Below are 12,977 nucleotides of genomic sequence, written 5' to 3' on the forward strand. Positions count from 1 at the left end.
TAGTATGAATTCTATGCAAATGTGTTGTCTGATTGTGTGTATATATTTGTGTATGTGTATATGTGCATACATCTTAGCATTTTGCCAACACTGCATTCAAACAACACTACAAACAAACACACCTTTAAAACATCACCATGTTTTTGATATAACCACACCACTGCCCTATACTGCCAACACTACACACAAATGCATGCCTGCATTCAAACGCCAACACTACACACCCCTACATTCACTCACACATTTTCCATACAAAATCCCATGCTTACATTTAGATGCACAAACACTGCTCAGTGCTACATTCACTGTAAAAAAATGTGGGTGTTTTTTTACATTTTGAGGGGGGGGGGGGGGGGAAGGTGCCATAAGGAGGATCTGCCCCGGGTGCCAAATGCTCTAGGTACGCCCCTGCGGTACGGCGAGGGGCGTGTGTTAGTTGGGGAGTAGGCATATATTTGCCTGTAGCATTTCACTTGGGAGTGCTCCTGCCCGAAGGTTGGAGTTGAAGAGAGTGCATAGATTATTATATTATTAATATAGCGCCATCAAATTCCGTAGCGCTCTACAATGGATGGACTAACAGACACGTAATTGTAACCAGACAAATGGACGCAGAGGAACAGAGGGGTTGAGGGTCCTGCTCAATGAGCTTGCATGCTAGAGGGAGTGGGGTATAGTGACACAAAAGGTATAAGTAGGGGTAAGGAAATAGTTGCTAGAAAAGTATTCACTGAGAACTTGGGTTATTTTTGACAGTTGCAGGAGAGGAGTCATATGGGGGGAATGATAATTGCATCACTGCATACCGGAAACACCCCACAAGACCATGTTTAGGAGATGCTCTGACCCAGACGCCTAGCCATCACTATGTGACCCTTGTCAAAGTCCCTCAGATCTTTAAATTTGCCCATTTTTCCTGCCTGATATATCCCACTGCTTGACAGGTACGATTGTAACTATATAATCAATGTTATTCACTTCCCCTGTCAGTGGTTTTACTGATGTGGCTGATCAGTGTATATTGTGCTGATCAAATCCTTATCACTGAACATTTTCATTTGACTTCTACTCTATCTAGTACCAGGGCCGGCACTTCCATTAGGCGAATAAAACATTCGCCTGGGGCGCCAATCTGCAGGGGGCGCCCACCGGGATGTTTCCTGGTGGGCTGCCATGTTGCTGTCTGAGGCTGGTGTGGGGGGCGAGCGGCTCCTTAGCCACACCCCAGTACAACTATTCAGCTGCTGGTCTCCTCTCTACAGCTTGCCTGCTCAGGGACCAGGGTTTACTGTAACCCCAGCACCTGGGCAGAGCACACAGCTTCCAGCAGGCAAGGGAAGCCAGGACCTGCTGCCCCCTGCCAGTAAATACCGGAAGCACTCTGAAAGGAGCAGGAAGCAGTCTGTGTTCAGAGTGTATGGCTCCCTTGCTCCCCCAGCAAAAAGAAGAGCAACTTCCCACAGGCTGGAACCCTTCTCTCTACAGCACTCAGGTATGGCCCATCTGGAGACTAAAAGGTACTGTTTATTGTGTGCCTGGTTGTAAATTGGTGTGTGTGTGTGTGTATATAAAGTGGTGTGTGTTCGTGAGCGTGCAAGTGACATGGTGAGTGTGTGCAAGTGACATTTTGTGTGTGTTAGTGTGTGTGTGTTAGTGAGAGTGTGTGTCTAGTAGAGTATGTAAGTGAACTGTGTGTGTTAGTGAGTGTATGTGTTAGTGATAGTGTGTAAGTGACTCTGTGTATGCCAGTGATAGTGCATTTGTTTGTGTGTGAGAATGTGTATTATAGCAGTACGGGTGTGTGGATATATGTATTGGTTGATTGTATGTAATAGGCTGTATGCATGGAAGTATAAGGCATTCCCTAAATGTCTCCCCAGACTGTTTCCATTCTCTAAATGTCTAACTGTGCGTCTGCTTTCACTTAAAGGGACAGTATAGGCACCAGACCACTTCAGCTCATTAAAGTGGTCTGGGTGCAATAATTACCTTTGAAGGTTAACTCCACCTCTTGTGGCTATCTACCAGACAGCCACTTCAGGGACTTCCAAGCTGTTCGGCAACTTTTGGTCGCCTGACACGGTTAGGCAACACATGGGGACGTCCAGTGTAATCCAGAACCTCATAGAAAAGCATTGTATAATGCTTTCCTATGCAAGTGCCGCCATTGCTGCGCATGTGCATTAAGCTCTCCCTCGCAGGGTGACTTCAGCACCACAGGGGGAGGGGGACCTTGACAGAGGTGGAAGCTGTAGTGCCAGGGCAACAAGTTTGTTTTCCTGGCACCATAGTTTCCATTTAATGTCTACACAGTGCGTCTTTTTTTCTAAACGTCGCTTCACTGCAATTCAGAGTTTAGTGAATAAACCTCTGAGGGAATGTAGTTGCATTCATGAGTGGGCGGCAAAAATTCTTGCACCGGTCCTGTCTAGTACAATAAAATTAGTACAGTAATTGCAGCTGAGTGAAGCTTCCATTACATCCTAGCGCAAAGCATAAGCACAGAGATTAGACAGCTAATGTCAGTTAAAAGTATTATTTACGCTATACGCTAGTGATTTCACCATCAAAATGTAAAGATTACACTTCTAATCCACACATTTTGCACTTGAAGAGATTCACTGTAAGTACACAAAACAAAGCATTTTTCTATACGCTGTGATGAGATGTTGCAATTGTATTATTTTTCCTGATATTTTAGAAATGCCCTTGGCATTAAAAAGCAATACTGCAATGGACAGACGCAACGCACAAAAAAGCGTGGTATGACATAGAACAAAGCTACGCACAACAAGTCCCCCTCTCATCACTCCCCTGGCAAACATGCCAACTACAGCAAATAGCAAAGGCAACCCACCCCCTTATCCCCCACATCCTTAAGAAATGGAGACTACACAAAACCACATGGACCTTGTCACCAGACATTTCCCCTCTATATCCATTAAACCAAAACCCAGATATATTAGGGGGCAAAGGGGCACAAACTATCATAAAACTAACAGGGAAGCCACACACGCAACTTAGAGACCTAATGACGGAGGATACACCCCTACACTTAGACACCTGCAAAACCCAGGAGGTCACCACTCACTAATAGAAGCAATGAGACACACGCAGCTGAGATACTCCCTCGCCCAAAAAGTACTGCCACACTGGAAACCGAGGGGATTAACCCCCTTTGAGACACTGTGCACAACCACGAAGCCACAGAAACGCATCCTATCACAAATCTACAAACTCATCCAAACTTCCGATAAAACCCAAGAGACCCTGACATGCCAACGAAAATGGATGAATGAATTACACATACACATGACACACCAGGACTGGGCATATGTCTTCACAAAACCCTTGCACGCTTCCATTAGCCTATCGAGACACGAGTCTTTCTATAAGCGCATTACGCGCTGGTATAGGACCCCAGACCTACTCCATTTATATTGGCCAACAGTTAGCAATAAATGCTGGAGATGCGAGGGTGAGGTGGGCAACATGGGACACCTGTGGTGGTTTTGTCCACAAATAAAATCCTATTGGTCGGACGTGATATCCAAAATTAATGAGGTCCTAAAATTGCCGCACTCCTTAACCCCATCCCAGGTTCTCCTGGGTTGGCCACAATCTTTCCAATGCATGAAGAGTCAGCGCCTGCTATGGCTGCTTCTGGGAGAAGCCAACAACCTTATACCGACTTACTGGAGACAAACGGTATCCCCCTCAGTTAGCCAATGGATAGAAAGGGTAGAGCACATGAGAGAAATGGAATTACTATATTGGTCCACATTAGGCAAATACAATAGTTACCTAAACATATGGGAACCCTGGCTAAAACATTGGTCACAAATACGGAATCAACCACGACCGGTTTGAAATGTGATACTGGGAAACACCTAGTACCTCTTCTCCTCCTCCCCCCCCCCCCCCCATGTACATAGTACCCCCCTCCCCCCCTTATAATTCACCAGTCCCCGGATACCCAGGACCCAAGTTTAGCAACCCCCCATCAAGGTTCAATGTAAGACAAGCTATTGCAGTAATACCTTAGAAAGTTACATAATAACCAATGTCTATCTCAACAATGTTGTATACAATGGAACCTTCCTCCCCCTGCTTAACCTCCCCCTTTCTCTTCTGTACCCCCGCATATTTGTTGTGGAAATCAATCAAATTTGAATTAAACAACAAAAAAAAAGCAATACTGTACACACATTACTCAAGCCACTTTAACTGCAGTCTTAGATGTAACTGTTCAAAATACACTCATCTGACTCTTTTCAACATGTTTCAGGCTAACATGTTGGTACGTTAATGGCACTGCAATTGTAGAGACTACATAACACCAGATTCCTGAATGACTCATTATTTACAGATAACTGGAGAGGACTACGGACACCATCTAAATATGAGCAGTATACAGAATAATAGAAGTGGAACGTGGGTGGTAAGCCTATGCAGATGGCCTTCTCAATGTTATGAGCTGTAAAGGATGTTATGCAATTTTTACATTCAAGCGATGAAGCTCTTTTCAGCCTGTATTCTTGACAGGTTACTTTCAGTTTTAAAACAGCTGCAACTTTATCAGAAAACACCATAAACGATCAACATAACAGATCATCACAGACTATTCACTAAACAGTTGTTGTGACTTGGGAACTATTTGCAAAATTTAGGCCAAATCAGCAGAGTGAGAAAAATAACAACACAACTGAAATAGAGAGTTTATGCGACTGCATTGTTATAGCATAAAACTTGAATTTCAGTTCTCAATACACCATTAACTGCGTTTTTTGTTGTTGTGTTTTTGTTTTTGTTTTTTTTATTCTTTATGTTTCAGTTGATAAAAGAGAGGATTTGTAACACAGGAGAACGGAGAGGGAACAAATGCCAAATAGTCCCAAATTAGTGGAAATATAAACCAACAAAGGTTTTGTTGTAAAGAGTATAAAACTTAACTTTTATTGAGTCAATAAATAAAAAAATCCTTATACACCCGTGAATTATAGGGAGTTGAACAATCACCGAAAAAAAAAGTTATTTTAAATACCGTATATACTCGAGTATAAGCCGAGTTTTTCAGCACATTTCTTGTGCTGAAAAACCCCAACTCGGCTTATACTCGAGTCAATGTCTGTATTATGGCAATTTACATCCTCTGTCAGCTCCCAGTGTAACTAGCGCACTATGACCCCGCGGCTCTCGCGAGACTTACACTGTGAGCTGACAGAGGGAGCTGCACGAACCGGCGCGGAGGAGGAGGGAGCTTGCAGGAGAGGTAAGCGCTCTCTGCAAGCCCCCTCCACTGAACTGCCAATGCCACTGGACCACCAGGGAGTGAGAGCCCCCCTCCCTGCCATGTATCAAGCAGGGAGGGGGGGACGAAAAAAAAATTAAATAATAAAATAAAAAATAATAATAATAAAAAAATTATTAAAATATTAAACAAAAAAATAATAAAATTGCCCACCCCCCACCAAGGCTCTGCAACACACACACACACACACTGCATTCATTATATACACACACACTGTAAATAAATATTCAATTAATATAATTTTTTTAGGATCTCATTTTATTTACAAATTTACCAGTAGCTGCTGCATTTCCCACCCTAGTATTATACTCGACTCAATACGTTTTCCCAGTTTTTTGGGGTAAAATTAGGGGCCTCTGCTTATATTCGGGTCGGCTTATACTCTAGTATATATGGTATATATTGCAGAATACCCACAAACAGGAAATTCGTAAAATCATAGACTTTGTCTGAAAGGGGAATAAGTGTAAATACTGAGCAAATGGGTATATCACTTAGTCTGCTTTGATTTGTAGATATGGTAATAGTCAAATCTAGCAGAACTCGAAAGAGTTAAGTGGAGCAAAAATTTCTGAAACTCTTGTCTCGCTAATGTGTTGATCTCTTATCTGTCTAGATTAGACTTTCTGGCAGAACTGAAAGAGTTAACTAAAGCGACGATGAGGAAATCTGTATCATTATTATACCTTGGTGTTGATGCTTAGCGGGTAAGTTTATCACTGACTCTGTATCTCGCTATTCAGCCTTGGTATAGATACTGAGCGATTGAGTTTATGTCTTTATCTGCCTTAATATGGTGCTGATCAAATCTGGCAGAACCAAAAAAAGAGATGCGTGGAATATCTCGTTAGTGAGTTTGTCTCTTTGTCTGTACGAATTTGGTAATATGGTATTAATCAAATCAGATGTAATAGAAAGCGTTAAATAAATAAAAATAGTCTTGGCTATATCTGGCCCTTTTCCCACCCACCCCACAACAGTATTTGGTAATAACTTAAAAAAGATTTTAACTAGAAGTAGGTTGTGCACAGAACAGTCTTTAGACAGTATAATTTAGTGTGCTAATATGCACACTGAAAATCTGATAGTTAATCGCAATTCTAATAATTGCAAGGTTTGAGCTAGATCGCCTATAGATACATTCAGAGTCAATTAGCTTCCAATTGTGCGTCTATCAGTACCCCCGATGCGCGTTTCGCCTATGGCTCATCAGAGGGGAGCCGGACAAGGAAATTGTCCGGTTTTAAATAGGGTTAGAAGCTCTGTTATTGGTCAATTTGAATTCTAAGGGACCAATCAGATTTTATTAGAAGTGTGATGATAGGATGTCTATTTCAAACTTATTTTAACCCTTTATTGGGTTGGATTGGTTGCCAATATCCATCTAGGTGAGATCATTCAAGGATTTTAATAATGAATTTCCAGTTATGTGACTATAGATCAAGTTATCACAACGTTTATGATAAAATATTGTGAAGAGTTTACGGTCTTATTAGCGGTTAGACAAAATATCTGCAGTTAGTAAGTGAAGACCGAAAGGAATATACTATATAACGATATTACAACCAATATAATTAGGATGTTACCATGTGAAATCTGCCATCCTGATGACCATTAAATGTTCCATGCACATAGACATGTTTTTCTCAATTTAGTAGGACTACATTGCCACCCTTGTCTGATGGCTTGATGACAAGATCTTTATTTTGACTTAAATATTTTCATGCCTTGCGTTCTCCCTGTTGTTAGGTTGTTATGTGTAGAGCGTGGAGGGGGTAGTGCTTCAAGTTGGTCTGCTGTCATTTATATGAAGAGATCTATGTTTATAGCATCTTTAAAGTTTGGAGTAAACCAACTTAAGGGTTTGAAATCTGTAAGGAGTGGATTGTTGTCCTGTTCATCGAGTAACTGAAGTAAAGATTGTAGATGGATATAATCTACATTTGAGGGGCCCAGTTCTTTGGCCAATTGATTATCTTTCCTTTTGTGAAGGGAACAGAATGCCAGTTTGCGTCCAAATAGGTTTAGGTCTTTCAGCCACTCAAATTTATTGCCCATTGCACTAGGTACAAAAGAGAGTCCCTTGTTAAGTAGGGATTCATGTTCAGGTGTAAGGGTACATTTAGAGAGGTTTATTATTTTGTTCTCTGTAGTTCGATAGTTTCTCAAGTTTGGTTTGTCTGATTATTTTTCAGTGTTTAGAGCTACAAACAAACTTGTGGTGCCACAACAGCAGTTACAAGCTAATGAAAAAAATACAGCGTAAACAATATCATGGCATTTGATAACAGCACTGTCACGACTACTAGTGTGGTCCAGCACGCAGAAACTATGTAAACATATACATAGGCAAGAAAAGGAAAATAAAAGGACAGAGCGTAAACCGGACCTTAGAATGGCCGGACTAATACGCTAGAGACAGAGAATGGTCAAAGGGAAAGCCGAGGTCAAGGAAGCCAGAAAATACACAATACCGTTTACACAAGCCAAGTCAGGGAAACCAGAATTCAGAATAACCAGGGAAAAGCCAAGATCAGGATACCAGGAAATCAGATTCACAATGATAAAGCACTCTCAGGAAACCAGGAACAGGAAACCACGACAGGGCAAGGTACTGAGGTGATCTAGGGATTTAAATATCCCTCTCTAAGGTCTGATTGGTCAGAAGGCGACCTCTGACCCCAAAATATGCATGCGTGTTGACATCGTGACGTCACGCGCACGTCAGTATGAACTTCGGGGGCGGAGCTACGTTTAGGCGCGACCAGCGCCATTTTGGATTCGGGCGCAACGGCCGGAGGATGCAGGGAAGCGGCTGTGGGCTCGCCGACGAGCAGGTAAGCTCGTGCTGTGCCGGTCGGGCACAGCCCTGCCACGCGGCGGGCCGGCAACCGTGACAAGCACAATGTTTGGTGAAAGAGAAAACCATGTGAAAAATGCGGGAAGAATGCAATAAAATAGAGAAAAGGATTGTTCCCATGGTAAAGAAAATTCCATTGGGTGTCCATTAACTGCGTTTTAAGTGAACCGGACACCTCATTCCATTTGTAAATATCTCAATATAGAATTGTTGTTATCAATAGTTCAGGTTTAACTTCACATAATTTGAAAACAAACAAACATGTCTATTTTAATATAGGAACTACATTTTAAGAGCAGGACTGGATTTCACATACCTCTTTATATGCCACTAAATTAACCCTTCAGTGCTACGCAGATCGTCACACACTGCATAGAAAAGTTATTAGGCAATCCATTAGCACTTTGTGGATTGCTATTCATCAGTTCTGCGTTAGTATTTATATTTTTAAGACTAACATTATATAGGTACTTACTCTCTTCCATAATACTTTGGTCTGTTTTCCACCTATAGGAGAAGAAAAAAAAAAAAAAAAAAAAAGATTAAAAAATACAAAATAGATACAAAGGTAACAAACTTTGTTTAAATACAGATTACATTACTATAAAAAAAATAAAACAATTTTTACTAACCGTAAATTTATTTTTCCTGAAGATTAGAGGCAGTGCTTTACCAATGGGATTTCTAATCTGGAGGGAAAAATAGGCAGGCAATTCTCCAACTTTTTTAAGACCCTCCCCTTAATTAACTACATTCCTTTAAATAACATCTCACCTCAAACAACCCCAGAAAATACACAAGCCGATACATGCACAATTCCGAGTTTATTAGAAAAAAAAGGGGGGGGGGAATTATAGCACTGCCTCTAATCTTCAGGAAAAATAAATTTACGGTAAGTAAAAATTTATGTTTTTCCCTTCAGATTAGAGGCAGTGCTTTACCAATGGGATATGACAAAGCAATTCCAAAGGGCGGGATTTATTTCACCACTGCTTGTTGCACCTTTCGCCCAAAAGCTGCATCTTCTGAGGCCAGTATGTCTAACCTGTAATGCTTCGAGAACGTATGCAGAGAAGACCAAGTAGCCGCTGAACAAATCTGAGAAGGAGTAACGTTGCTTGAGGAATAAGCCAAAAGAATACAATCCTTCAGCCATCTAGCCAGAGAACTCTTTGAAGCTTTCATCCCTTTCCTTGTGCCATTGATCTAGACGAAAAGGCTGTTGTCCTTTCTAAAAGGTTCCGTAGATTCAAGACATTGCATAAGACATCTCTTCGCATCTAGGCAGTGAAACTTTCTTTCCAAGGCATTTGAAGGATTTTGGCAGAAAGTAGGCAATACCACGTCTTGGTTGATGTTAGAAGCATTCAAAACCTTAGGAACAAACAAAGGGTCGAGCTTCAAAACCACCTTGTCTTGATGAAAGACCAAAAACGGAAAATTTGCCTGTAGAGCTTGGATTTCTCCCACCCTCTTGGCCGATGTGATTGCCACCAAAAAACGTTTTTTAAAGATAAAATCTTCAGAGATGCCTCTGCTAGAGGTTCAAAGGGCGGCTCACAAAGAGCGGATAAAACTAAATTTAGATCCCAGGGCGGACAGGTTTCCCTAATGTTGGGAACTAAACGTCCCAGAGCCCTGAAAAATCTAGATATCAGAATGTTTGAGGCTAAACACCTGAAAGAAAAGAAACGGATAGCTAAAACTTGTAATTTTAAAGATGCTGGCTTCAATCCCTTTGCGAATCCCATCTGAAGGAATTTGAGAATCTTTTGGATGGAGGCGGAAACAGGGTCCTCTTTAAACCTACAACAACATTAACAAAAATTCTTCCAAATCTTGGAGTAAACTTTAGACGTAGACTCTTTGTTAGTAGCCAATAAAATGTTGATGACCTCAGGATCTAGGCCTTTTCTCTTTAAAATCTGGAGTTCAGACACCAAGCCGTCAACTGGAATCTCTGAAGGGTTGGAAGAGGAACCATGGAGGGATCTAGAATTTCTTCTGACAGTGGAAGCTTCCAAAAAGTGGCCCCTGGAATATTTAGAAGAACCGAAAACTAACTTCTTCTTGGCCACCAGGGAAGGATTATGACAATCCTTACTTTTTCCCAACTTGATCTTTTGAAGCACTTTGGGAATAAGAACTACTGGTGGGAATACATATGCAAGGTTGAACTTCCATGGTACGGACAGAGCATCTATGACAGGGGTTGGCAACCTATTAGCAGCACTGTGCCGAAATAAGATTGTTATGGCCCATAGCGTGCCGGTGTACCATATTTTTCGGACCATAAGGCGCACTTAAAATCCTTTCATTTTCTCAAAAATCGACAGTGCGCCTTATAATGCGGTGCGCCTAATGTATGGTTGTGCTTTCTGTCCTAGAACCGATTTTATGTGGTACACGGCGCTCAAAAATCTGTCAACATGTTTTAGCACGGCCTTGGTAAGCTACGAAGCTGCACTGCTTGCAGGGCCGGACTGGCCCACCAGGATACCAGGAAATTTCCCGGTGGGCCGCATTAAGCTGGGGCCGGGCTGACAGCCCTAATGATTATTATAATAAATCCTCCCCTCGGACTGTGCCAGCCTGTCAGTCCGAGGGGAGGGAGGAGCTGGGGGCTGGTCTGTCAGTCTCCCTGCACAGTCTCCAATCATTTTGTTTTGTTTCATTTAATGCGTGCGCCTTATAACCCGGTGCGCCTTATGTATGAAAATAAACCCGTTAGCAGTCGATCAATGATATTGCGCCTTATAACCCGGTGCGCCTTATGGTCCGAAAAATACAGTATATGTTGCCATATTGTGCTTGTTTTATACTGCAGTTTTTTTGTATCATTGTATTTGTGCATGTATGAGCTATTCTATTGTATATGTTCATGAGTAGTTTGTGGTATTGTGTAAATAAACCTATGAATGTGGGCTGTATATGGGGGCTGCTTGTAGAATTGTGTGTGTGGATGGATATGTCACATTGTATGTTTGGTTGTGTGTGTATGTGAGGGGCTGTTTAGGGTATTGCATGTGAGAGGCTGCATGTTGGGTTGTGTGCATGCATGTGGATTATCAGTGGTGTTGAGTTTGTGCGGATTGTGTTTTGTGTTTGTGTATGGGCTGTTCGTATTATTTGTATGAGGGGAGGGTTATTCTGCAGCTCTGTGTATATCTAGCAGTGTGGGTGGCTTCCCTGTGTTCCAGTGGGGACCAGGCCGGCCAGGTACAGCTCAAGGACAGGAACTGCAACAGCTGTGGGGTGCTCTGTTACAGCGTGGATTCCCATACACAAGTGCTGGGTGGAAGTGATCTGAGATCCCCTCTACGTGCTGCAATGCATAAATTGAGGATTGTCCTTCACCGGCTTTTCGTATTAGCAGATATCTGAAGTTTCACTCGCACTCTTGATAGGCCAGAGCCTGTTTGGCTCTAGCAGCCTTGAGTGCCGTGCAAAGACACCTTGAGTGCCGTGCATGGCACTAGTGCCGTAGGTTGCCTACCCCTGATCTATGATATCGGGTTTGTCTGCGGGGTTCAGAGATGCAAACCGTCTTGTCTTCCTGTTTGTCCTGGAGGCCATAAGGTCTATTTCTGGACAACCGAAACGGTCTGAAATAAGCCTGAAAATTCTGCACGAAAGGGACCAATCTGTTTGTTTTAAGTGATGAAGACTCAGGGCGTCTGCTAATACGTTGAATTTTCCCAGTATGTGAACTGCCGAGATCGATAGGAGGTGCACTTCCGACCACAGCATGATCTTTGAACAAAGAGTTTCCAATATTGTCGACCTTGTACCTCCTTGTTTGTTTAAAAACGCCACTGTCGTTCGATTGTCTGAACGTATCTGAATATGCTGACCTTTTATCTGGAACTAAAACGCCAGGAGAGCCATCCACACTGCCTTCAATTCTTTGGAATGAAAGCCCTGCTTGCAGGAACCAAGACGAGGTCCACCAATGAAGACTCCTCAAAGTTTGATTGTTGAATTTCATCAGCCCGTCCAGGCTGTCTGCCCGTCGATTCCATACTTGTAGAATGTTTTTCTGAAGAGGCCTCATTCCGGCTTTTGCCCAACCGACGTCAGGTATAGAAGCCGTAAAAAGACCCAGTAAACTCATTGCTTCTCTGACTGAAAAAACACAATTTTCTCTGAATTGTCTCTGAATTGAATGTTTTATCTTTAGCTTCTTCTCCTCTGGCAGGAAAATCTTCATAGAGATTGAGTCTAAGATTAGACCCAAGAACTGAATCCTTTAAACCGGAACCAATTCCGACTTGCTGAAATTTATTAGCCAACCATGAGCTTGTAGGGCTTGTAAAGCTGTAAGAAGGTCTAGTTTTAGTTGCTCCTTTGACTCCGCAATCAAAAGCCAGTCGTCCAAATAAGGGATAACATAAATCCCCAAACTTCTTAGATACGCTGAGATGACCACTAGCAGTTTTGTGAACACCCTGGGCGCAGATGAAAGGCCGAATGGTAGGGCTTTGAATTGGTAATGCTTGGTCACCGATTGGATGCAGATCGCAAATCTTAGTAGCCTTTTGCTGGATTCTGTCATGGGCACATGAAGATAAGCGTCCTTTAAATCCAGGGACGCAAACCAATTTCTTGGCTGAACCAGAAGAGAAGAAGATTTTATTGATTCCATACGGAACCTCTTTTTTACAATATACTTGTTTATGGCCTTTAGGTCTAGTATGTGTCTGCAAGAACCATCTGGCTTTGGAACCAAAAATAGTCTTGAATATGTGCCCTGATGTCTTTCTCTTCGGGGTAATTCTTCCATAACTCTCCTGCAGGAGTCTTGAC

At 42.3% G+C, this 12,977-nt stretch overlaps 1 protein-coding gene across 2 annotated transcripts in view; it reads right to left on the minus strand.

Annotated features, from left to right (window-relative positions):
* CHN1 (chimerin 1) overlaps positions 1–12,977 on the minus strand; it is a 110,833-nt gene that overhangs the window by 61,382 nt on the left and 36,474 nt on the right. For both annotated transcript variants that reach the window (XM_063429761.1, XM_063429760.1), the window contains exon 5: positions 8,647–8,678. In XM_063429761.1, the coding sequence (XP_063285831.1) occupies positions 8,647–8,678 (32 nt within the window). The remainder of the gene's footprint in view (positions 1–8,646; positions 8,679–12,977) is intronic.

Source organism: Pelobates fuscus, chromosome 8 (genome assembly GCF_036172605.1).
Source record: "Pelobates fuscus isolate aPelFus1 chromosome 8, aPelFus1.pri, whole genome shotgun sequence".
Taxonomy (NCBI): Eukaryota; Metazoa; Chordata; class Amphibia; order Anura; family Pelobatidae; genus Pelobates; species Pelobates fuscus.